The following is a 27,182-nucleotide window of genomic DNA, read 5'->3' as shown; positions in this document are numbered from 1 at the left end:
TGTTAAATCACCTATGCCAAAAGTGGGGTCAATCTAGATATGTACTGATTGATTTTACATGTGTTTCTGCTCTTTCCGGAAGTGGTGGCTCTGATGCTAGGGATCTGTGGCAGCAATCGGAAGGTTGCGGTTTGAATCCCATAAACTCCAGAAGTAACTCTATTCCTGCAATTGCTTCGTCCTGGGTATGACGATAATCCACATTGAGTCCTGCAAGTGGGTCCTCCAACTTGTAGCGAAAACTTGCGGGTTGGTAGCAGGATTAGCAGTCCAACCTCTTTAAAAAATTTAAACTCACACTGTTCCAGCATGGTGCTGAGGGGTCACCTGCTGCATGGCCGCACTTAGGTCACAATCTGGGTGGTTCATCATGTGATGGGCGCAGCAATGCACTGTAAAATCAGTTCATGCACCCAGCCTCTGCTATTCCAGATCCTACACAGTAAATACATTTAGTTATGAGATGATGTGGAGGTCATGTGTCAGCTAAATAAAAAATGTATCTTTCTTAATGCTTTCATTTATAGAGAAATGAACAAGGTTCCTCTTTCTTTGTTCAGTGTTGTGTCATAAAGAAAACATTGTGCAGTGAGTCAGAGAGCAGGCTCTGTGGTTTGTGGTTATGGGAAGGTGAAAGAATTGTCTGACCTTACTTTGGATAATAGTGTAACTATTCTCTTATTCAGATCCTGTCTTACAACGGAGGTCAAGTTTTTAAATTTGGAAGCTCAGAACGTCAGGCTCGGTTCAGTTTTGCCAACTCTGACCCAAGCAAAGGAAATGCTTCAATACAGATTGTTGATGTGCACATGTCTGACAGTGGTACCTATGACTGCAAGGTGAAGAAAACCCCAGGCTTAGATGCACGCAAAGTGACTGTTTCTGTGCTAGGTAAGGCAGGTGACTCTAAATGATTCAGATTCATCTGTAATTAAATGCGCAGCTAATTATCATTCACTGCTATTTTTAAATGGACTAACAATTAGATGAAATTTCAGAATAAATTAAATAAATACCTTTCTCAAGGAACCAGAAATTATATAGAAAATGAATGTATGCCTCCATACCCAGTAATTTCTTTTTACTCTATATAGTTCGAGGTAGCCTGTTACAGGCATAGATGGAGAGAAAGCAATTTACAGTAGGACACTCTTGCACATACATGCCTGTTCTCTGACAGGGAGCAAATTTTCAGTTATTAATCAGTCCGTTTTTGGCTTGGAGAGATTGAACTTAAACAATGATGTATGAACTGTCAGGGGACAGAAATGTCTACTAGCCAGATAGTGTTCTCATCTCTGATGTGTCCTCCCTGGCCTCACATGCCCCATGTCATGATACACCTGTTATCAGTAAGTCATTGGTGGTCATGTCTACACATATTAAGATATTTCACTATTATTTATATATTGGACTCAACCACCTAGAAAGTGCTATTTTCTGTATTTTACCAGTCCTGCCAAGTTTGAGATTCACACATTGCCTCATATTCAGCTTTCTTCAACTTGTATCCCATAGTGCCCCCCACGATACCCAAATGTTGGATAGAAGGCAACCAGGAACAAGGCACCACAGTGATTCTCCACTGTAAATCATCTGAAGGCTCACCTCCCCTTACTTATAGCTGGCAAATGCAGACTGGTGGACCACTGCCCAGCACAGCCATTTTGGGTAAGTATGTGAATATCTCTGAAAGGCCAAGAGATTAGTTAAATGAGAATGCAGCTAATAAAAATGTATCTGTGTTACTTTTCCATAATAATCATTCAACTTTACATTTAACATTTTACAAAGGGGCCATACACACCTAAACATTTTTCTGGCATTGTAGCACTAGACCAGCATGCTCCTCAACTGCTTGTAAAGTTATTTGCCTTTATTTTCAATGACACTATTTACATCTAAGTTTTTTAGCAGAAAGCAGCAGTTTTCAGGCTGTTTCAGCCAAATGTTTGTTTTGTTGAAAATGGCAATGTTCGTAAAATGCTGGTGATAAGAGTGTTTTGTAGCAAGAAGTCACTGCTTCTTCCTGTGAAATAAACAAGAAGTGAAGCAGCTTATCAAAACTAAAAAAAAAAGAACTGCTAAAATTGTGCCTCACATATCTAACTGATGCATGTAAGCACATGTGTAGCTTTCAATCAAGTGACAAGAACTGAACCAAAGTTATAGGCATACATTTAGTTTTATTCAGGTGAGACTTAAGGAAGTTTAGTAAAGATTGTTTAACAGAGCGGTAGTACAGAGGTAGCATTTCTGCCTCACAGCACCAGCGTCTACATAGGGTTTATGTTACATATGTCCTGAACAGAAAGGAGATGTGTACCAGTAATATTGTGTGCTGACTTCACCAACCTTTGTAGCACTGAGCAAAAGCCATGCCAGGATCTTATGCAGCCACTGTGGATGGACTCCTCTGTCCTCCATGTTGTCTAAGGAAGTAAAGGCATTGCTAATTTCAGTTTTCAACTACTGTATTATAACAGTGATAACAGATAATCTGTAAAGTTTCAGACATTTTTTCATGTTTACCAAGTTAGCCACATACTGATTGACAAGCAGTGAGCTACTCTTTGATTGAAAGATGATCCAAATACAGAAATCATCAACATAAACATGATATTTACTTAGAATTCGTAAGATACTAAGAACTGAAGACCATTGTATTTTGTCATGTGAAGATTTAAGATCTGATTGCTTATACAACTTCAGGTTGTAAGCCCTATCTATTTCCAAAAATTCACACCTGGACAGGTACTGGCCTTCATGACATATATGATAAATGAGTTTCAGAATGAGTCTACAATTTACTCTTTGACCACATTAGGCTGGAAAAGCCATTAAAAATCCTTTCCAAACAAGCTGATGACTACCCATGAAGGTCAGAATACTTCACTTGCTTGCCTTGACCTTCAGTAATACTGATGGTTTCCTCATTGTGATTATGTAATCTTACTTCTATTTATTATTTACAGTATTTTATTTATGTTCTTTTATTTTATTTCTATTTATGTTATTTATGTTAATTGTATATTTTTCTTCTTTTCTCATAAAGCACTTTGGCCACAGCATTCCTATGTTGTTTTACATGTGCTATATAAATAAATCGACATTGACATTCAGTGATAGTTATAGCAAAGAGTCTGTTCTGTTACATAAACTTTTCAATTTCAATATAAATAGCTTACTAAAATAAGAATGTGGAAAATGGCCTGTAATGATGAGATAACTAGATGTTCTCCTTTGAGGAAATGGAGAACAAACTAAACACTGGTGCATCTGCAATGGAGACATACTGTAAGAAATGGTGGTTTGTTCCAAAACTAGCAAGACTAAATCCACTCTGTTCCATTAGAGCAATAACATGATCTTCAAAGGTCTGTAATGCCCTGATAACTTACCAATATACAAGGGACAATGAGATCATTTTCAAGTGAGTGAGTGCCACCTGCGTATATACGTGCATACTCCAGAACACATAGGAGCATGCACCGCAACTGGCACCGAGGAAATGATCACCAGTTGTCATCCTACAAACTGCAGGATCCTTGCACATTCTACTTAGTTATATTAACACCCTGAAAACATAGAAGAAAATGAGCAGTTAATGGAAATAATTAATGGGGAAAAAAATTTTCTGACTGCTGAACCTGACTATCTCATGAATGACTATCTACCTCAGGTAACTTAGACAAGCTCTCAAAATTAAATACTCACCTCATTCAGAATGTACAGTACAACTGCCCTCTGTCAAAGTTGTGTATGTAGTCTTGGATGAAGTGGAAAAAATACAGCGGGCGAATGCCTTAGTGTTAGGTTCCTTAAAATGTGAATTTGCCACTTAACTAAATACAACAATTGATAAAGGACACGGAAAATCTACAAAGACCTAGGTTTCACCTTTCCTATTAAATATTACTGTAAAGAAGAAATTGGAACACTGACATACTTCATTTAGCTGGAATATTCACTATAGTTTGACTAATCTTACCCAGATGGAACTTAATATCGGAAAATGTGGATGAATGACCTTAATCAAGGAGCACTGTGGACGCCCTTTATAGGCATAACTGTTTGCCAATTGCACTTGCAACTGGTGGACATGGAGAATTAATTCTAATTCTCAACTGCCCACACAGTAGATTCTCAGTAAAGACATCAATTTTTAATGACAATTCTTTCTAGATGTATTCTCCCATCCTCTGTTCTTTTTGGTGTTTAAAAAACTCATGTGTGGATGAATATTTTCAAATCATTTCTTCCTTCATCAAATATAATTTACACTCAACTTTATCTATTGTACTTCCTTATTCTGTTGTATGCTTTGTAAATTATCTTGCAGTGTTGCTCTCTGTTATAAGTAATTTAGTTGAGTGAAGGAACTGCATGTTGCAACAGGAACTGTTGGGGCACCAAACCAGTCATCCCTGCTTAGTTCTAACTTAGTTTCTTATAAGAAACAAAAATTCAGGTCGCTTTGCATGCCAACAGAAATTCTCCACAAAATATCCCTCTCAGACTAGATAGAGTTCTCCACAGGGAACTCCATCCTGTCTCTGGCTCAGTATAAGACTAAATATCTTCTCGTGTCACATTGGGATTTATAGCATGGGGACCCAAAGGGGCGGAGTTAAGTTCTTTTATTGGGTGTCTTGTCCGTGCTGCAGGGTAACAAGAGAAGAAAATGTTAGTGCCAGCACCCCCTCTCAACCTGAAACAGTACAGTATTAAATACCTGAGAGTAGTCTGAACAGTGGTCCACAGATGCGTATGCATGACAGTAATACATGTTGACACTGAAAAATCCAGCAACCTCCGGACCTGAGGAATGTTGGATTTTCGAAAATGACGGATTTTGGATGGTTATATATGTTGTATATATTTAACAGAAAATGACTACCTGTACAGTCCTTTAAAGAAAGAAAATTAAACACTAAATGAAAAGTAAATGGAATTTCAATGTTCACCAACTAAATAAAACAGTTCTACAGAAATTTAGTTAGCCCTAGCCTCAGGAACAAAACATTTTTGAAACCAATCCAATGTAATATCAGTGGTAACCCACCCCTTCTTGTTGGCACGGTAATGAGCAACTTACGTCTATGGGTACCTGCAGCATTAGAGCAGCACATTACTGTGACGCAATCCTTCGAAGCTTTAAACCCCGATGGCGATTCTGCATCCTCAGTTATTAGAGTTCTTTTTGGCGTACATCTCCAAAACAAGGCAGTCTCGTCAGCATTGTACACTTGTTCAGGACTTAAATGTTCATCACTAAATAACTTTGCAAATTCATCCACATATGCACTAGCCGCATCTTTGTCTGCTGAATGTTTTTCCCCACACGCCACACAAAACACTGTAAGCCATGTCGTGACTTGAAACGATGCAGCCAACCTTCTGAATGTTAACACTTGTGTTGCAATCCCAGCTCTTCATGAACCACTTTGGCTTGTTCCTTTAATAAATCACTGGAAATTTACAAACCTTCACTTACACAAAGATTAAACCAAGTTATGAGAGCTTAGCCCAGTTCCGAACTTTTCCCTCCATCATTGACTTCCTTAAAAAATTTGCTTTTTTGATCCACTGTCAGAAAAAAACTTTAACAGTTTTTATTTCTGTTTTTTAGTATCATACACTGTTGAAGAGCCAATGTCATATGTTTCACAAATGGTTTTGCACGACATGCCACTATCAAGTGTTTTTAGCACTTTCACTTTCTCTGTGATCGACAACGCACAATGTTTATGTTTTACGCCACCTCTTTTCTTTGCTGAATCCATAATGGGGCTATACAGCAGCAAGTAAATGATAAAATGAGAAGGAAAGAGCAGGAATGCTTGTTAGCCTGTGCAAGCAAGACCGAACAACTGATTATTGACTACAGCACCATCAAAACATAAACGGCGCCTCCAGAAAACAGTGGTGCGCCAATGTGGTAAATTTGAAAATGCGCGCTGAAATCCATGCCGGAAATCTGAAGGAACCAGATTATTGATGGCTGGATTTTTGAATGCCAACCTGTATATAAAAAAAAACATTAATTGCACAGGACACAGAATGATGCGAACCGAAGGATTGTTCTACTGAATGTATTAATATGTTCATGTTTGCTATTTTGTACAATATGATGAACATTTATAAATTGTATTATGATTCCAAATGCATTATATTGGGTGGATTCATATGGCATAAATATGAAATAACTTAGTCATTGTTAGTGATGTATCATAATGCTTCTTCTCTCTTACAGATCCAAATGGCGGAACTCTCTTAATTAAAAATCTCTCCTCAAGCTTTGTTGGCTCTTATGTCTGTGTGGCTCAAAACTCTTTGGGAAAGCAGCAGTGTGTCTTAGAGTTGCATGATTTCAAACGTAAGTATTCCACTACAAAAGCTCAGATTTTTTCTTTTCTTTTATTGTATTCTGATAATGCTTATGAAATTCATGCAGTCACACTGTTACTCTTTGCTTTCTCATAACCTTTCCAGAGAGTTGATAAAATTAGATGCCAGATTCTTTAATGGAAAATAACAGTAAAACTTAATTGGCCCAGCAAAAGTGATTTTTCATGTTTAAGAGAGTTTTTAAGTCATTTGAAATTTTGGTTGCTTTTGCCTTAATCTTCATCATTGTGCTTAAATACAACTTAAGTACTTTCAATTTTCATATATAAATAATTAGTTAAATTCTAGATTTTACATACTATCTTTTATCAGCCTACTTTATTAGTTCTGATTTTCTCTCCTCCTGCCACCTATAGTATTCATTGAACAGGAGCTGTAGGTGCATTTTAATAAAATCATAAACATTAGTTGAGACTGTAATACTATAAGAGCACATTTGTGTAAAAGAGCAGGAGGAAGAGGACAGGGTAGTGGAAACTTCTGCTTCACAGACCTCGAGTGCTGAGTGAAAATCCTAGCCTGTGGTTAGTGTGTATAAGTCTCCCTGTACCCAATTGATATTTTCAGGTTTCTTTCTCTTTAAATCAGCCACCCCCTACCCCCCAAAAAAACAGATCCTAGGTTAATTTTTGGCACTAAATAAGTTAGATATGTTGTTGCTTGAGACAAGGTTCAAAAGTCTTTCAAAACATTTAAGCAGGTTAAGAAAACAGATGAATATTTAATATCATAGTTTTTAGAGCATTCCTACTGTGTATAGTAATAAAATAAATTTTGAGGCAGGTAGCAGATGATGTTCTGACAAGCGTAGTCATTTTCTGTTTAGAAATTTCTGTTAATTCCTCATAGAGTCATGAAATGTTCTCTGGGTGCCCTGCTTTTGACTTTTAATTGGTCCTAAATAACTTTATGGCATGCACCCCATAGGATCTGCTTCCCTGTGATCCTAGGATTGCATGTAGTGATTCTAGTAAATAGATGGGAAGAGTGAAAGTTGTGCTGGAATCTGAAGTAACAGTTGTATTATTGGCAGAATGTGTGGCCTCATGGCTAAGGTGCTGGTCCTTTTGGTCACTCTGAGCAAGTCAATGAAACCTAGTTGTGCACTTACAGTATTCCATAAAATATATACAAGCTATAGATAGGTGATATTTAAAAGTGTTACATACAGATTATATTGCATCAGTAAGTAGAATCAGACAGCAATTCTGTTGTAAAACTGCAATTAGAATTAGAGATTAAATCTTGATTGGTGCTGTAGAAGAACAGAGACATCACATTCCATGGATGTTCCTTAATCGTAATCACTTTTATTGAGCTTTGACCTTTTTCTTCCATAATTTCAGATTTGGTTTGGTCATTTAGATTTTATTAAAAAGAAAATTGTTCTAGTCAACTAACAGCTGAAGTTGTTGCTGTATGTCACTTAAGAGTTCCCTATGTCTTCTTATATAGCTGGCAGCCGAGCAGGAATGATAGCAGGTGCTGTGATTGGTTCTATTCTTCTGTTTCTGCTTCTGTTGCTGCTCATATGGCTCCTTCTTTGTTGCTGCAACAAGAGGAGATACGAGAAGGAAGTGGCCAATGAAATTCGGTGAGTAGTGTTTTTCTTAATGGAAAAAACTTAAATACAGTTATAAATGGCAATTCGTCAACAATAGGACTTAGAAGTAAGTACCTTTGCAAAAAAATAAATATACAACAGACATAATATAACTGGACACACCATGCAAAGTTAATTTTCACCTTGATTTCTGTGTTGCTAGGATAAGTTACAACTCCCTATATGACACTATACACAGCTAAGCAAGATAAGAAAACATGAATGGATAGTAATAAACTTTACTTACTTTAAATGTAACAATTAAAATGTAAAAAGGTAAAAATTATTTTTATCTTGCAGTACAGCAAAAATAATTTATATGATTTCATGGAAGAATTTGCCACTAGTTAGTCATTGTAATGATTTATATGAGCTGAATATCAAGCTGTTTACCGAATCTGCCTTGCTAGGTAAAATACAGACATGCAATTGATCAGTTAGTAATCTGAAAAGGACAGTTATTGCTCTTATTTGATTAAATGATTGGCTTATAATTGCAATATTGTTAAAAAATATAAACCTGTGCATGTACATTATTGAAATGTATATTTGATGAGCAAAAATAACCTGGAAAATGTTTGTTGCTTGCCAGTCCTGTGGTGTCTGATCAAAAAAACAAAGCCACTTATTAATTACAACTGCACTCTCTCTCTCTTTCTTTCTTTCAATGCATTGAGTTAACACCTTTATGAACATCACACTGAAAACAGCAACACATTTACCACCATCTTAGATGTGAATATAACATTAGGGCATATTTTATACTACCCGTGTCACCTGTTAGAGTGTCACCAGGTGTGGGTTTTATCTGGGTGCTCTGGTTTCCTCACACAAGCCAAAGAGATGCAGGTTCGGTGAATAAGTGATGATAAATTGGCTCTAGTGTGTGTTTGGTCTGTGAGTATGTGTGTGTGTTTGCCCTGCGTTGAACTGCCACCCTGTCCAGGGCTTGTTCCTGCCTTTCTCCCTATACTAGCTGGGATATGCTCCAGCACCCCCCTGTTCAGGACTAAGCGGGTTAGAAATGACTGACTGACTACAAAATATTTGATATTTCTTGCTCTACTTGTACATTCAGTGCTTTTCCTCAGTATCATCATGTGTCTAGACCTTTCTTGACTGGTGCTTCCACTCTTATGCACATTTCCATAAAGCCTTCTTCTCAGACTGCTTCTTTGACATGCTTTGCTCGCTTCCTGTCCATTTTTATACTTCACATCTTTCAATGTGATTCTCCCTTCTGCCTTTACTCCTCCTTTTGAGTCTCACACGCAGACTTTGCTTTTGTTTGCATTACCAACACCAAACTAACCAATCACACCAAAACCAAACCGATCACTCAGATTGCTCAGGTGGAAATGGACATATACTTGGACTTTAGTATTTTGTTATACAGTAGAAAGCCTCCATTATCTTAATTTCTATATCTCTTACACTATATCCATTTTGAGTTTGTGGAGAATTGTACCTTATCTTTGGAGCATCATGAATATGGCAGGATCCACCCCATGAAGAACATGGCAGACACATTGAGAACCTCAGGCACACTGGGTCATTGATTCACTTCAAAATAATTAATTTGTATAAAAAAAAAAAAAAGATTTAATCAAATAAAGTTAAAAGAAATTGACTATTTTATATAAAATATATTTTAAAAGAGAAATTATCTTGCACATTGTGGTGCAAAAAAATAAACACAACCAGGAAGTTGTTCTTGAAAAAGTTATTCATTTGTATATATTTGTATAACAAAGTGAAGGTACGGATGCTGCTTTATTTATGTTTACAGGAACTTTGAAATAAGTGTGTGGTTTCATTATAGAAGTGTAACAAACTGTCAGTTTCACTTTCATCAGATATTTCTTAATTGTGTAAATTGTAACAAGTTTCTGATTATTTATTTATATGCATGTCTATAGCTGTTATTTAAGCTAGGTTCTTTCTTCATTAAATCATTTGAAATTTTAAGTGTGACCGTGAAAGTACAATTTGAGATCTGGTATGACAGCAAAATTAACTTTAAGAATCGTTGACTTACTTACTCTGTACACTTCACTTCAATGACAGGGTGTCATTTATATTTTGGGATCTCGCCACGTAAATATTTATATTTTCACTATTTACAAAATAACACAAGGACTTTAGCTTTTTATGTTGAGAAGATAAATAGTCCAGAATTAATATACTGATTAATATATTGTCCACATTATTGATAACTTCATATTAAGGGTAAATGTTATCTGGGGCAAATGTCATGTTAGATTCTTCACCAAGTGTGTATGTAGTAGTCATTCCTGTGGAGATGGTCTTATCTTTTTTAAGTTATCAGAGTAATAGAGTTGTTGGGCTGGGCTCCTCAGGAACTTACATTAATGAATTCTTGCTAAGTTCGAAAAAAATCTGAACAGATCCTAGTAAAGAAAATGTCATGTTTTTCAAGATTGAGATAATATACAACATTGCTTTCACAAACAGTTATTGGTAGGGAACTGGGATTCTTCCAGTTCAGTAAAATAAGTCTTTGTCTAAGATTTTTCATAGCACACTTTTTACCTCTTTTGGTAATATCACAGCAATTTCTGTTGAGATGTTAAGAGTTATTTAAAATCCAAGGCTATCCTAGAGATATACAGACATGTTTTCCTATAAAGGTTAAATTAAAGGGCATTCATAAAACATGAGACAGATATTGTGAAGATTTTAACCAGCTGAATTATTAAACTGAAGGTTGTAGTTTTTGGAAAAATTAATTAAAATCAATTTGCAAGATTTTTGAATAAGGAATTGTTCATTTATACATATATCCGGGTGAGCAGGAGAAGAGCCAAAGGTCCTATTTCCAATCTTAATAAAAGTGGGGGTTTTCTAATGTAATTACAATTGATCATTTAGTGACTTCTACTGAATCTCCCTTAACCTGATCTCTCTAACTCTTGCTCTTTCAGGGAGGATGCAGTTGCTCCAGTAAGCCAGAACAACACACCAAGGGGAAGCATCCGTTCCAGTATTCAGTCCATTTTGGGTTATCGATCCCATGCAATGATAAACTACAACAAAGTCCAAAAAAACGAATCCTTCAATAGTGAAAATCGTAGTGGCATCTCCCAAAGTGGTTCAAGACGGAGCCAACATCCTCCTGTGTACAATCAGTTAAAGGTGACTGATAATAGTAATAATTATGATGTCTCCAGGGATCTTTCGAAACGGAGTCAGCAGGTTCCAGAGTATAGCCTGTCCAGGATGGGAGCTGTTCCAGTAATGACTTTTGCTCATAGCAGAGAGGGTTATGCCGTCTAGTCATGGGTAAAGCTTGTGGACTGCCTAAAAAGACAGTGAGGGAGACACTAATGCTGAAAAAATAAAATCTGTAATTAAATGCGTCTGGTATATATGTGGAAACTTAGCCATTAGAACTTCCTAGAACACTAAACCAATGAACAAAGTCAATGTTTATTGCAAATTAAAGACCACATTTTCACCACTGCCAAGGCATAACTGGACAACATTAATGCTCCAAAATTGGAGCATTAAACAAACAGAACTGTTTGAATATTTAAAAGTGATAAAAATTTTTATGAGTTATTTTGATACGTGTAAACTTAACATAAAAACAGAAATACCTTCTTGTTTTCCCACATTTGTAAAAAGAAAGAGAGATAATTTTGCAGACTTTTTGTTATGGAAAAACAAAGATTTTTAATTCCTGAAATTATATTATGCAAATAAGCTAGTGGTCATTATCCATCCCGTCATTATTTTATTTTAAAGTTAATCTATATATAACAGTTTATGTATATATTAATAAAACAATTTTATTATATCTTTTTTACTTTTTAGGGAATAGAGGACGATAAAATCTTTTCTAGCTGAATATTGAGTCTTAATACTGTATATACTCTTTTAATGTACAGCTCACTACATTGTAAAAAACATTCCAGACCCTTGTTGTTTTCCATTTTTATAAATATTTGCAATATAGCAGGTGTATTCTTTATTATTTCAGAAAGAAATAAACATTGTTGTAAATATATTTCACATTGTATTTTTATTCAGTAAAGGTACACCAAAAAGAATGTATTAAAATGACTTTTTTTAATAAGCTGCAAAATTGAAAAGAAGCTTGAAAACCACAAATTGTTCTACCGGACACATTTTCTAGTCAGAAATGTTGCATTATTTTATGAAACCCTAATCAAAGCCAAAAAAAAGTGTTAGCGACATGTATATTATTTAGAAGAATGTCTACATGAAATAAAGTGAAAAGTCAAGCAAAATGACACCTTTTATTGGCTAACTGATAAGATTACAATATGTAAGCTTTCGAGGCAACTTAGGCCCCTTCTTCAGGCAAGTTGTAAGGGGTCTTCAGATCTAGGAAAAAATGGATTAACGTGGGAAAAAAAAAATTGAAATGGCTGTGTTAAAGTCCAGATTTTAACCCAATAGAAATGTTGTAAGGTCTCACAGGCACTCCCCTGCTCCCTGAATGATTCTAGTTCTTAAGTCCTAATATAAAGTTGAAGGGCCACCACCCTTTTTGAACTGCCATGTTACTTGTTAGAAAAACAGGTTTGCTTTCCTTAAGCACCTTCTTGTTTTGACATCAGCCATACAGAAAACCTCATTCAAAATCCAAAACATCCAGTTGGGTTTGAACTCATCAAAGGGAAACACTTACAGTATAAAATCTGTATAAGGGGGAATTAGAATCTTATTTCTTATTTTACGCAATCATTTTTTAAACTTGCAAAGTGCAGAAGCTGAAGCTGACCCCAGAAAGCAAAGGCACAAGGTAGGAAAAATTCCTGAACACGTCGCCAGCCTATCTCAGTGTTTTTTTATATTATTTATGAGAAAATGTAATCAGTTTGTTATTTTCTTATTAAGCAACAAAAATACTTAAGTGGTATTTGATTTCAATAGTGACTGAATTCTAAATTAAAATGAAGAGGGCTAGACCTTTTTCTATTAACACAGAGCACACTTTTGGCGAATGTTTATGTTACATTTTGACAATTTTGATGTTTTCATACAGTCTGGTCATTTTCAACTGCTTTTTTTATTATTCTGCATCCACAATTTTTGTTTTATTGCCCTGATCAGCAGATGTCATGATTAAGTCTGATATTATACAGTAGAAGATTGCCTAGATGACAAAGGTTTTCCAGTAGTACAATGGGCAGCAAAAAGAAGCAGAAAAATGGTACTCCTTCAAAAATAATATTAAAATACAATAATAACAAACTATCGTTTTCTAAAGAGCTTAAAAAGTGATTAACAACTACATAGAGCTCCTAAAAGATGGTGATAAGGCTGTTTACAAAGAAGCTAAATATCAACTAGATGAAACAGTTAAGGATAACAAAGCAGGTGTAAGATTTAGCTGGAACAGAATTTCCCCATTAATTATTTTTCCACTACATGGAATGATTTACAAGTGATTGTTTGTTATAAACACATCTCCCCACCACAGACTAATCCCTCACTACCAGATTATCTGAACAGCTTGTATGACAGGTTTGAGAAGTCCCTGTCCACCCAGGACCCTGAACCATCTGACTTATCTCTTTTACACTTTAACTCCTTAATCCCCCTTGGTACTTCTGAGCATGAAATCCATTTACTCTTTTTGAGCCAAAAACGTTCTAAATCTTCTGGTCTAGACAATGTCTCTCCCTTCAAACTGAGATACCAATCAATTAAAACCTGTTTTGAAAGATATTTTCAATTAGTCTTTGGCGCAAAGCAAAGTCCCTGCCAATGTCAAAGTATCCACCCCTGTCCCTGTGCCTAACAAGCAAAATATTCCTTGTTTAAATGAGTACAGGCCAGTGGTGCTAACCTCTCTAAGACATTTCAGTGTCTAATTCTCCAGTATTTCAAATCTTTGACAGTCTCCCCTTGACCCACTATAGTTTGCTTACCATGCCAACAGATCAGTTGAGGATGCAGTAAATATGGCTCTCCATTACATCTTGCAGCACTTAGATTCCCCAGCTACTTATGCCAGAATCTTATTTATGGATTTCAGTTCTCCATTTATCACAGTCATTACAGAACTTCTGCATGGCAAACTCCTAAGTATGAGTTTGCACATCTCTGAATCTCTGATCTTCTAAGGAAGAGACGACAGGCAGGGAAGCTGGACAGATATCGTTCAGAGCCCATGATCCCCTCAGGGTTGTGTACTGTCTCCTCTTCTATTCTCTCTACACCAAAGACAGCACCTTCAGTGACTCAGCTGCTAACTGAAGCTTGCTGATGACACCACCCTGATTAGCCTGATTACAGATTGGGACGAAGGGTCAAATTAGAGGGAGATGAATTTACTGGCTAGTTGGTGCACCATCAATAATCTCAACTTGAATACTCTAAAAATAGCTGAAACAACAAGAAACTGGTAGCATGCCCGTTCTCAGTTCATTAACTTATACAGTAGGTATGTTATGATGAGAACTTTAGGATTACAGTAGAAGAAATATTGCTGAATATATTTGGGTCCATGATATATTAATCAATTACACTTACAGTATATAGCACTTTTCTCACTACTCAATATGCTTCACATAGGCCCAGGAGAAACCCTTCAGCCACCAGCAATGTGTAGCATCCATCAACCTGGATGATGCGACAGCAGCCATTTTGCGTCATATGCTCACCACAAATTAGCTATTGGCTGGTGAAGGGGTAAGAAAGATAGTTAGCCAATTAGAGACTGGAGATGCAATTTATCCAGGATATCAAGAAACAACCTACTCTTTTCTAAAGATGCCTAGGGATCTTTTATGACCAAATAGATTCAGGACCTTGGTTGTACATCTCATCTGAAGTACAGTACCAATTTTAAGAGCACAGTGTCTGTGTTACTACATTGAAGAAGTGGGATGCATACACCGACATCAGGGGAAGTGCCCCCTGCCAGACTCACCAGCACCTTTTCCAGCAGCGAAATATGTTTAACTTTGGGTGGATTACCTATTCTGAAGTGCAGGTGTTATTGCTACTGCTGTGAACCTTTTAAGCCCTGGAGGGTAAAGATGAAATAGGGCTTGCTGGTTTCCTCATTATTTTTCATTATTCATCCCAGTGTTTTTGTTTACTTCGGGAATAACTTGGCAGTTTATTCCAAGCTGTCATATCCAATAGTGGGATCTTTATCACTGTAAACTGGCAGACAGTTACTACAGACAAATGAGGCACTGTAAGAGCCTGGCAGGGTCTCCATTTAATGTGAACCAATAGTGATGAAAGGATAGGCAAGATCAAAGACAATAACTCTTCTGTTAATGCATGGAAATGCATTTATATCTTATTCGAAGCAATGAATAGAACTGGCATCATACCAGCAGTACACCCTTACACCACATCTTGATATGAGGAGGTCATTTTAGAGACATACTGGACAAGCTAAGTGCAGTAAAAATATCACTAGAACTGATGTGGCTTTGTTGCTCCTACAACATTGCTTGGAGCTTAGAAGGTACCATGAAGCCAAATACTGTTTAAAAAAAATACTGAGGGGTCCTGAATATTTCATCCTGAACTTCTTGACAATAGGAAAACTTTCATTGCTACCGCAATGTTAAATAAGGATCCCAGTGCTCATTCTCTGGAGCTGGAAAGTGAGGTGGTGGTTAAAAAATATGTGGGCAGAGAGATGAAATGATCAAGAAAATTAGAGGTGAGAGGGAGGTTTTGCTGTGTTTTTGATGTGGGCAACACACCAAATGCAAAAGATAGCATAACCTAGCCAAGTTCTGTGTAAGCTCTAATGTTTTATTTATTTATACCTTACATTACTGTTTTTTGTATTGATCTCCCATAAGCTTCATTACTAAAAGCTGTACCATTATGTATTTTGGCAACTTAGGCAATTCTACGTTGTACATGTGGTTCTTCCGTTGCTGTGCATGAAGACAAATAAAGTGTTGCCTAGTAGTTAATTTACTGGTTCTTAAACCATAAGGCTGCTGGTCCAGTCCTTAACATTGACTTGCACATGCTGCCTGTACTTAATTTGTTTAAATAAAAATAAGTGGCCACTGCCCTATACTTACAAAATGTTTTGGAACAGTGCTACACAAAGCAAAGGTTTTTGTTTTTTATGCTATTTATGTGGTTTGAGCCTAATCTAAATAAGGAGTGTCTAACTCATAACTGATTGCCAAAACAAAACTTTTTGTGTACCCAATAAGGACCAGTTTAAATTAACAAAAAAGTAATACCATAAGTACCCTACATAAAACTGATTTACTAAATATTTTACTGGTTTTGGCTGATGTGGTTGTATTTAATAATCCAGTTATAACATGCTATGGAAGGAAAACTCATTATGCAAAGTCAGTGCATTGATTCTGGCTTGCTATGTTGTGCTATAGCAACTTAAAATAAATTGTGAAGCATGACCTGTGTCTTTAATTGCTGAATTTAATCAGTGAAAACAAATGTTCACATATATTGGGAGGACACAAGATGCATAAACAAGGAAATGTGGCATTGTGTGGTAAAGAAATCAGACACCAGACCAGTACTGAACTTTGCTTTGAGAGAATTACAATATTAAACTGAAACGACTCAGCTCTTTCAATCTTTCCTCATAACTCATCCCCTGTAGTCCTGGAATCAGCCTAGTTATTTTTTTTTTCTTTGAACTTTTTCCAGCACTGCTATGTCATTTTTGTAACCTGGAGACCACAGCTGCACACAGTATTCCAGATGTGGTCTAAAAAGTGCATTATAAAACTTGAGCATAACCTCCTTGGACGTGCTCTAAACAGATCAATCTATGTAGCCTAATATTCTGTTAGCCATCTTAATGGCTTCTGAATGATGTTTGGCAGTTGATAGTGAAGGGTCCACTACCAAGGTGTACTTTTGATTTTCAGACCTCCCATTGTGTATTCAAACCTAATATTTTTACTTCCTATATGTAACATTTTACATTTACTTACATTAAATTTCATCTGCCACAAATCTGCCCTCACATGTATGCTGCCCGTCCCTCAGTAATAATTCAACAGATTCTAGATTATCTGCCAATTCACCTAGCATGGTATCATCTGCAAACTTAACCAGCCTGTTATTTACTGTATATTTATTAAAAACAGCAGCAACCTACCCCTGTGGCACACCACTTTTAACGTCACCCACTTCTGATAAGGTTCCAAATACCATAACCCTCTACTTCTTGTATCTGAGACAATTTTGCATCTATCTACAAACTACACCTTGAACTCCCACTGCTTTGATCCCCAACCTTTCATGTGGCACCTTATCACATGCTCTCTGAAAGTCAAGAAGAACATATCATATGTGTCAATCTGATCATATCCTTTTATTGCATCCTCATAGAAGTCCAGCATGTTAATAAAACACGATCTCCACTCTTACGAACCCATGCTGACTGCTCAGTAAAACTCCTGTTCTTGCCTTGTGTTGCTCAATATTTTCCTTAATAATTCATTCCATTATTTACCTGTGATGCACGTTAAGCTTACTGGCCTATAGTTGCTTGGATTTGCAAGATCATCTTATATTATAATATAATAAAATTTGCGTTTTTCATTTTCATAGTTTCCCCAGTGCATAGTGACTTTCTTAACGTATGCATCAAGGGGTTATATATGTACTTCCTAACCTCCTTATAAACTAAAAGTTATCTGGTCCAGGTGATTTATTTGATTCCAGTGTGTGATGTGATACATTTTTCTTCCTTTAAAGTATGCCTCAGCAATACGCCATATTCTCTTGCTTCACATTACAATTGTAATTGTGCCTTCATTCGTGACCCCACTAATCTGGTATGTGGCAACGTGTTACAAGTTGATTAGTGCATACAAGTAAGAATTTCACATTATTCTGTAACTGACAATTATTAACCTTTAAACCTCTAATCTTTTGCATCACAAGTTCATTTCATCCATGAACTTCTTAAGCTTTATGAATATTTCAGGCCTGCAGCAGTGTCATGTATTGCCAAAACAGTCACATGGCCTTTACTAACTAAGAAATCTCATTTTACCCCATTATAAAATTGATAACTGAGCAATATCATCAGTTACTATCTGTACTTTGGCCTAGTGTTAGAGAAAAGGTTTGATGACAAAGCTGTGCCCCTATCTTGCTAACTCAGTTTGTCTCTCTGCCTGGGTGTTTCTTGTCATGCTGATTTTTGAACTATATTGTGAATGTTCTCCCTTTTTGTTGTGGACTTTCTTACAAATTTTGACTACACACCGTTTTAGAAACCATACCCTAAAAAAGATCCAGACAATTCAGATATAATGAACCCAAGTTTTACTGTTGCATCTTTTTGAGTTTTTGTCAGTGTCCGTTGGGCAAAAAGGGCATTCTTAAGTATTTCAGCTTTATCTTACACAGTTCAGTCCATTAAATTTAGCTTGATAATTTATCTCAATACCGATGCAAGTTTTACTCCTTATTACAACTTTTCTTTACAAACAAGATGCATGGATACCTATCTGCTTATTACAAATGTATACTCTGTCCCTTATTCTTCTTCTTCTTTTGGCTGCTCCTGTTAGGGGTTGCCACAGCGGATCATTTTCTTCCATATCTTTCTGTCCTCTGCATCTTGTTCTGTTACACCCATCACGTTCATGTCCTCTCTCACCACATCCATAAACCTTCTCTTAGGCCTTCCTCTTTTCCTCTTCCCTGGCAGCTCTATCCTTAGCATCCTTCTCCCAATATACCCAGTATCTCTCCTCTGCACACGTCCAAACCAACGCAATCTCGCCTCTCTGACTTTGTCTCCCAACCGTCCAACTTGAGCTGACCCTCTAATGTACTCATTTCTAATTCTATCCATCCTTGTCACACCCAATTAAAATCTTAGTATCTTTAACTCTGCTACCTCTAGCCCTGTCTCCTGCCTTCTGGTCAGTGCCACCGTCTCCAACCCATATAACATAGCTAGTCTCACTACCGTCCTGTAGACCTTCCCTTTCACTCTTGCTAATACCCATCTTTCACAAATTACTCCTGACACTCTTCTCCACCCATTTCTCCCTGCCTGCACTCTCTTTTTCACCTCTCTTCCACAATCCCCATTACTGTAGATCCCAAGTATTTAAACTCATCCACCTTCACCAACTCTACTCCTTGCATCCTCACCATTCCACTGACCTCCCCCTCATTTACACACATGTATTCTGTCTTGTTTTTACTGACCTTCATTCCTCTCTTCTCTAGAGCATATCTCCACCTCTCCAGGGTCTCCTCAACCTGCTCCCTACTATCGCTACAGATCACAATGTCATCAGAAAAACATCATAGTCTACAGGGACTCCTGTCTAATCTCGTCTGTCAACCTGTCCATCACCACTGCAAATAAGAAAGGGCTCAGAGTCGATCCCTAATATAATCCCACCTTCACTTTGAATGCATTTGTCATTCCTACCGCAGACCTCGCCACAGTCACACTTCCCTCGTACATTTCCTGTATCACTCTTACATACTTCTCTGCCACTCCTGACTTCCTCATACAATACCACAACACCTCTATCTTCTGTCTTTATTACCTTTTTCTATTCCTGGACACTGCAGTGGATCAGCAAGCTTACAGTGGCCACAGGACTAAAATCATTATCACCTTAAAACAAAGAGAGCAGCAATCATGACCATTGTGAGAATTTTTAAATAACACTGATTGAAAATTAACGTTAAATACCTGCTGTATGTAGAATGCTTTGAATGATGATAGTATGCACTGAACTGTTGTACATACAAAAATGTGGTTGAAATAAAATTACTTTCATAATATGATTACGTACCAAAATGGTACAAATTAGGGTTATGAACTCCTCAATGGCTTAGTTGTAGTGCAACATACTGTAAGTGTGTTGGCAGTTTCAGTGATCAAAGTGAAAGGAGTATGTGTGACATTACATACTTATAAACTTGGTAAGCAAACCACTTTTATATTTAGATTTTGTGGATAAATGGCTTAATGAATTAACACACTAAATACTAAAACAGTTTGAGAAGTGAAATTGAAAAGAAAAAAAATACAAATCTTAGTTAGGCACTTCTGCAAATGGTAAAAACAGTTTGCTGTTAAACTTTCTTTCAACGTATCATACAACAATTAATATTCTTTTAAATACAATTTTTACAATTTGTAGCTATCTGGTGTAGACAGCAACGGTCATTAATATTTAATATGTCATATGGTCTTTGAATTTAAAATGTCTTGCACTCATTTAAGTAATCTGCATATGAAATATTGTTTTATATACCATATATTCTAATTTATATGCTAAATACTATACAGTATATTTCATATACTATATAATGTACACATTCTATTGCTAGTTATTATTATGATGACACATTGCTTGCTTTTCCTTTTAATTATACATCCACGCTTTTTTGTCCTCATTATTATGCTGTATCAGTCGTTGAGAAAAATATTTTTTGGGCTCTAAAAGGGGAAGCGGTGAGAAAGTTTGTGGTTTCCCGATTTTTCTGACAAAAGGAGAAAAGATCTGAGTTAAACACTGACTAATTTATAGAACAAAAACAACATTAGCTTTAACTTATAAAAAATGTCACCACATCGTAGCACTTCAGAACCTCATAACTGCTATCCCCCAGACATGTTGGACCTTGACAACTGCTGACCTACTCAAAACTGGGACTTGTAATTGGTATCCCTCCATAAACGTCCACACTTTCCAAAGTTCATCAGGCTTGAAAAGCACCTTTAAAAGAAAGTGGTCAGAGCACAGAGAGCACCTCAGCTAACACCATTGTTCATCTTTGCCGAATTTCCAATGGGGTTTTCCTGACCTAATGCAGATTGTATGCTGGATTATTCTTTAATACAAGCTAAATTATTATAGGGTATTTGTGTCATAATTTTTTGGGCTGCTGTTATTTTATTGCCACTGTAGCTTTGAGATAGTACTGTAAGTGGAATTAACTTTCTACAGTGAATTTCCTACCACTTGAACCTGTTTCATTTGTGGAGCTAATAGTTACTACTGGACAAGCTGGGAGGCTTAAGAAATGCTTGCATTTTCATTAATCTTTTAATATCTATTTTAACTATATTAGTATATACGCGGGGCGGCACAGTGGCGCAGTGGTAGCGCTGCTGCCTCGCAGTTAGGAGGGTTTGCTTCCCGTGTCCTCCCTGCATGGAGTTTGCATGTTCTCCCCATGTCTGCATGGGTTTCCTCTGGGTGCTCTGGTTTCCTCCCACAGTCCAAAGACATGCCGGTTAGATGGATTGGCGATTCTAAATTGGCCCTAGTGTGTGCTTGGTGTGTGGGTGTGTTTGTGTGTGTCCTGCGTTGGGTTGGCACCCTGCCCAGGGTTGGTTCCTGCCCTGTGTTGGCTGGGATTGGCTCCAGCAGATCCCCGTGACCCTGTGTTTGGATTCAGCGGGTTGGAAAATGGATGGATGGATGGTATATATGCATTTACATTCCAATTCAACAAAGGTATATAAATAGATCATTTATTATTGGTGAAAAATGTAGAAAAACCTTTCCAGCTGGGATGCCATATAATCAAAGTGTGTGGCAGGTTTGAGGAGCAATGGAAGTATTTGAAATATTTTTTGATGTGGGCAGCTTAGACTGGACATATCTTGCTGTTTACTGTTGCTGTACTTTAGCATTAATTCTATTGCTTCATATTTTTAGTAAGTAAATTTATTTATATAGCATCTTTCAAAGATATAAAGTCATGAAATGCTTCACATGTACAATAAATACTGTGAACTGGGACCCGGACACAGGCAGACGGACAACATAGTTCACCCAACACACGTTTATTTTTACAATATTTACAATGCACGAACCCCAGTGCCTCTTGCACCAATTCCCCAAAGTCCAGGCCTCTCCGTCACTGTACCTTTCTCTTGGCCGCCTCCCGTCCTCTCTCCAGCTCTGTTCTCTTCCACCCGACATCCACTAATGACTGGAGGGAGGCGGCCCCTTAAATGGGAACTCGAATGGGCTCCAGCTGCTTCCCGGCACTCTCCTTTGGACACACCCCTGTGTGTCGGAAGTGCCGGCTGTGCATCTGGAAGCCGTCCGGGTGTCTCCTGTTCTCTTCCCCACACCAGGAAGTGCTGGGCTCCAGGGTTCCTCAGGCCCCCAATACAACCAGGGCGATCGCCCCCTTGCGGTCTGGAGGAGGCACAAGCCCTCCTCTGGTCCTTCTGGGCTGAAGCCCGGCCGGGGACCACACAGGATATTCCGGCACCGGGGCGCCACCTGGCGGTGGCCACAGGTCCCTACAGGGCTGGGCTTCCAAGCCCTGTACCCGAGGCCCCCAACATAACCAGGACGGACACCCACTCGCAGTCTGGAGGAGGCACAAGCCCGAGCCCGGCCGAGACCACAATACATATATACATTAAAACAACAATTAAAAAAACTAATAAAAATTGCAAACATTACATATCTAGAATATCTGCAATAAATAAAGCCTACAATTAACCAAATATTTGTTTAAAAAGATATTTCTTAAGCTTTCTTGTAAAATGCTCATGGAGCACAGGGTCAGAAGAAGTGAATGCCAAAGCCCGGTCACCACAAGTTCTGAGGGTAGTTGGTAGACCCTGACCAGAGAACCTAAAAGATCAACTCAGTAACTAAGGCTGGAAAAGTACCACCCTATATTCGGGAGCTTGGCCATACATGGTACGATATGTAAGAACAACAATTTTAAAATGAATTTTAACATTAATCAGAAGCCAATACAGTGCTATTACAATGGGAATCAAATGAGACCTTCTATTTGCTCTTGTTAAAAATCTTGCAGCAGCATTTTGGACTGATTGAGGACGGTCCAACAATGAATTGTTTAGATAAGTAAAAAGTCCATTAAAAAAGTTCAAACAAGAGGAAATAAATGCATGGATAAGCATCTCCATCTCAGTCCTAAACATAATAGTCCTCAGTTTGGCAATATTTAAATGAGAATAGCATGGCTCAGCTGTCTAACATGAAGCTCAAAACTTGGGGCTTTTGTCAAAAATAACACCTAAATTATGAATTTTTATGTGATATAAGAAGAAACATCACCAAGCCTCTGATTAATCCTAAATGAGGAATTGTCTGGAGCAACAACCAGGACCTTAGTTTAATCCTAGTTTAGCTGAAGAGAATTATCAGCCATTCAACACTATATGGTAGTCAGGCATCCACTTACAAGAGACAATTTATCAAGATCATTGGGTTTAAAAGAAAAATAAATATGGACATAAAATTATAAGAAATATTATTATAAATACTAATAATCTGATCTAATGGGAGCATATATAAAGAGAATAAAATAGGACCCAAAACAGAACCCCAGGAAACTTCAAATGACACTGTAACAGGGTGTGATAGAATTTTTCCAACTAAAACAAAAACCTTCTATCCTGAAGATAAGAGACAAACCAATCCAAGGCAGAACCTGAAATGCTGGTTTGACCTATGAATCAGAATCTGATAATCTACAGGTTCTAATGCTGAACTGAGATAAAATAAAAATTTTTTCCTGTATCAGCAGTCATCATAAAATCATTGGAAAGTTTATTGACTACAATTTCAGTGAAAAACATAGAGTGAAATCCAAACTAAAATATATTGTAAATCCTGTGCACCATCAAGAAACTTGTACAGAAACAACCTTTTCTACAATTTCTGAAATGGAAAGTAGCTTAGATATCAGACTACAGTTTATAGGTAAAGCTGAATTAAGATTTGCTTTTTTAAGTGATGGCTGAACAATGTACAAAGTCTGATAGAAAGGGCACATTTATAAGCACAACTAAGCAAGGGCCAATAGTGTCAGAAACCTTCAACAGTAAAGATTATGGTAAAACATGAAAAGGGCTTGATGAAAGTCTCATTTTGTCAACCAGGTCAGTAATATCATCCAGACTTACATCCATCCATCCATCCATGATCCAACCCGCTATATCCTAACTACAGGGTCACGGGGGTCTGCTGGAGCCAATCCCAGCCAATACAGGGTGCAAGGCAGGAAACAAACCCCGGGGAGGGCGCCAGCCCACCGCATCTAGGCTTACAAGATAAAATAAATCAAACTATTGACAAAAAGTCTTGATAAGGGAGATTTTGTTTGCCTTAAAAGTTCTAGCCTTATAAACAAAACAAATTAGAACGATACCACAATAGCTATTTGAGAAAATAAGCACCAGTGGAGAAGCAGTGGACACCAACTTGCTTACAGTGTCAAAAAGTACTTTAGAACTTCTCTTACTAGAGGAAATTAAGTTTCCTCTCGCAGCTCTTACTTTTTTCATAATTGAAATCTGAATACAGTTCTTTCGGAAATGAGTTGAGTGGCTTTCCAAAGCCAGTTACCTCTACTAGCAGTCACAACAGGCACTGACTGATTCCTTTTAATTCAGCAGTAACAAGTTTATGCAGGCCTGTTTTCTGCAATATCTTTGCAACAATAAAAACGTTTAAAAGCAGTTTAGCAGATCACTTTTTAATAATCTCTCTGAAAACTCAAAAATGCATCATAAAAACCATTCTATGATATATATAAATTTTATATGACAAAGTACTATATCTAGAGAAAAAAAATAGCAATTTCAGAGCAAACCGCTTTGACCTATGCGGATATACACTCACGAGTCACTTTATTAGGTACACCAGTTCAATTGCTTGTTAATGCAAATATCTAATCAGCCAATCACATGGCAGTAACGCAATGCATTTACACATGAAGACATTGTCAAGGCAACCTGCTGAAGTTCATGCCAAGCATCAGAGAGGGGAAGAAATGTGATTTAAGTTACTTTGAACGTGGCATGGTTGTTGGTGTCAGATGGCTGGTCTGAGTATTTCAGAAACTGTTGATCTACTGGGATTTTCACACACAGCCATCTCAAGGATTACCAGAAAATGAGAAAAAATTCAGAGAGTGTCAGTTCTCTGGGCCTTGTTGATGCCAGATGTCAGAGGAGAATGGCCAGTCTGGTTTGAGTTGATAGAAGGCAACAGCAACTGAAATAATCACTCATTATAACCAAGGTAGACATAAGAGCATCTATGAACACACAGCATGTTGAACCTTGAAGCAGATGGTCTACAGCAACAGGAGACCACACCGGGTGCCACTCTTGTCATCTAAGAACAGTCAACTGAGGCTGCAATTTGCACAGACTCATGAAAACTGGACAATAGAAAATTGGAAAAACATTGCCTGGTCTGATGAATCTCGATTTTTACTGTAACAGTCAGATAATGGGGTCAAAATTTGGCGTCAACATGAAAGCATGGATCAGTCCTGCCTTCTATCAACGGTTTAGGCTGGTGGTGCTGGGGATATTTTCTTAGCACACTTTGCACCCCTTAGTACCAACTGAGTATCATTTAAATGCCACAGCCTATCTGAGTATTGTTGCTGACCATGTCCATCCCTTTATGACCGTAGTGAATCCATCTTCTGATGGCTACTTCCTGTAGGATAACGCATCATGCCACAAAGCTCAAATCATCTCAAACTGGCTTCTTGAACATGACTATGAGTTCACCGTACTCAAATGGCCTCCACAGTCACCAGATCTCAATCTAACAGGGCACTTTTGGGATGGGTTGGATTTGGAGATTCTTGTTGAATCTATGCCACAAAGAATTACAGAATTATATCTAATAAAGTGGCTGGTGAGTGTATATTTTATAAGTAGATCAAATGTGAATATCATTACTTTTAGTATATTTTTGTCTTTATGCATAAATGACTTTGTAATCAGCAGTTTTTATTCTTTGCTCAACAATAAGAAGAAAAGAACCATTTAAAAATAAAATTTAGATGTTGTTGTTAGGGTAAACCAATGATGAAAATTTGCACCAAAGTGTTATTAATGTACAAACCCACTTGAAAAAAAGCATTATTAAAAACTGGTAAACGTGAAAACGTGCCATTTGAATTAAATTGTAGCTACATTGTGTTTCCAGTATAATTAGAAATCATTTACATCATAGCACCATGGGTACTCTAAATACAGCTATGGACTAGATCCTGCCTGTGAAAGGTAACTGTCCAGCCTGCAAGTAGCATGGCAGACCTTCTCCTTTTAAAGTAACTAATATATGTATCTCATATTAAATCATGATGAAAAAAATCACATTTTCTCTATAAAAATTTAAAAGGAAGCTCACAACCCGTTTTGCACACCAATCCTATAATATGATTTTACATTTTAAATAAACCTTTGAAATGAATGCAACTGAACTTTTAAGTTGGGTAAATTTATCAAACATTAAAAAGATATAAAATGATAAAATGTTTATGCCATTGTGTTATGCTAATAAGAGTATTAGCAAGAATATTAATTGAGCAAAACCAGGAGAAGTGACATAATGGAAATATTAGCAAGGTGAGATAACAAAAGATCCAGATGAATGAGAACAAAAGAAAACCAAAATGGTAGTTAAAGAAAAAAAAACAGAAAAAGCTTTTGAGAAAGGTTTTTTTAACACAAGATAAAAGAGTGTAAAAAAGGTATATTTTTATCCACCAACTTGTCAATTGCCTACCTATTGTACTTTGTTTTGTAATGTCAGGGTCTTCACCCCCAAAGACCCAGCACTAAAAACCATGGGACACATCTTAGCAGTGGGTAGACAAAATTGCAGTTTCTGTAATAATCAAAACTATGATAATGGTCCAAATAAATTTCAAATTGTTAAACAATACCATGTATACTGCAACTCTAATTCCTGGACCAGAAAAAAGCCCTTAGAGAAGAGTCAAATAATAATTATACAGTAAAGTAAATGTGCAAAAAAATGTACATAACAGATAATTCATTACACTTTTTTAAAACTTGAAACAATCTCACTTTCTTTATATTTGCCATCAGAAGCAGAGCTGTTTACAGGCTGGACGTAATCAAGAACGAATTTAACGGTGATTCAGTATAATTTTTCCTGGACTAGTATTCGTGTTTAGTTTCATTCCAGCTTGTTACTAATAGAGTTCTCATTGGGTCACACCATGCTTATCACAGTACATTTCTCTTTTATATCTGAGTGCTTGAACATAACTATCTCATTTTTTAGTCTCTACCCAAGGCGTGTGACCATAAATGAGGACTAAGCAGTAAATGAACAGCTTTGTCTGAATATTTAGCTCCCTCTATATAAAGACTGCACTGATAAGG

General features: G+C 37.1%; 1 protein-coding gene across 4 annotated transcripts in view; it reads left to right on the top strand.

The window, feature by feature from the left end:
* The window catches only part of LOC120539522 (coxsackievirus and adenovirus receptor homolog), a 43,303-nt gene extending 31,311 nt beyond the window's left edge, over positions 1-11,992 (top strand). For all 4 annotated transcript variants that reach the window (XM_039769663.1, XM_039769661.1, XM_039769664.1 and 1 more), the window contains 5 exons: positions 687-891; positions 1,519-1,671; positions 6,257-6,379; positions 7,867-8,005; positions 10,960-11,992. In XM_039769663.1, coding sequence (XP_039625597.1) covers positions 687-891; positions 1,519-1,671; positions 6,257-6,379; positions 7,867-8,005; positions 10,960-11,311 — 972 coding nt within the window. In that variant the 3' untranslated portion in view covers positions 11,312-11,992. The remainder of the gene's footprint in view (positions 1-686; positions 892-1,518; positions 1,672-6,256; positions 6,380-7,866; positions 8,006-10,959) is intronic.
* Positions 11,993-27,182: the final 15,190 nt, after the last annotated feature.

Source organism: Polypterus senegalus, chromosome 11 (assembly GCF_016835505.1).
Source record: "Polypterus senegalus isolate Bchr_013 chromosome 11, ASM1683550v1, whole genome shotgun sequence".
Classification (NCBI taxonomy): domain Eukaryota; kingdom Metazoa; phylum Chordata; class Cladistia; order Polypteriformes; family Polypteridae; genus Polypterus; species Polypterus senegalus.
The sequence above is the reverse complement of the archived record's forward strand: the minus strand, read 5'-3'. Positions and strand labels throughout refer to the sequence as shown.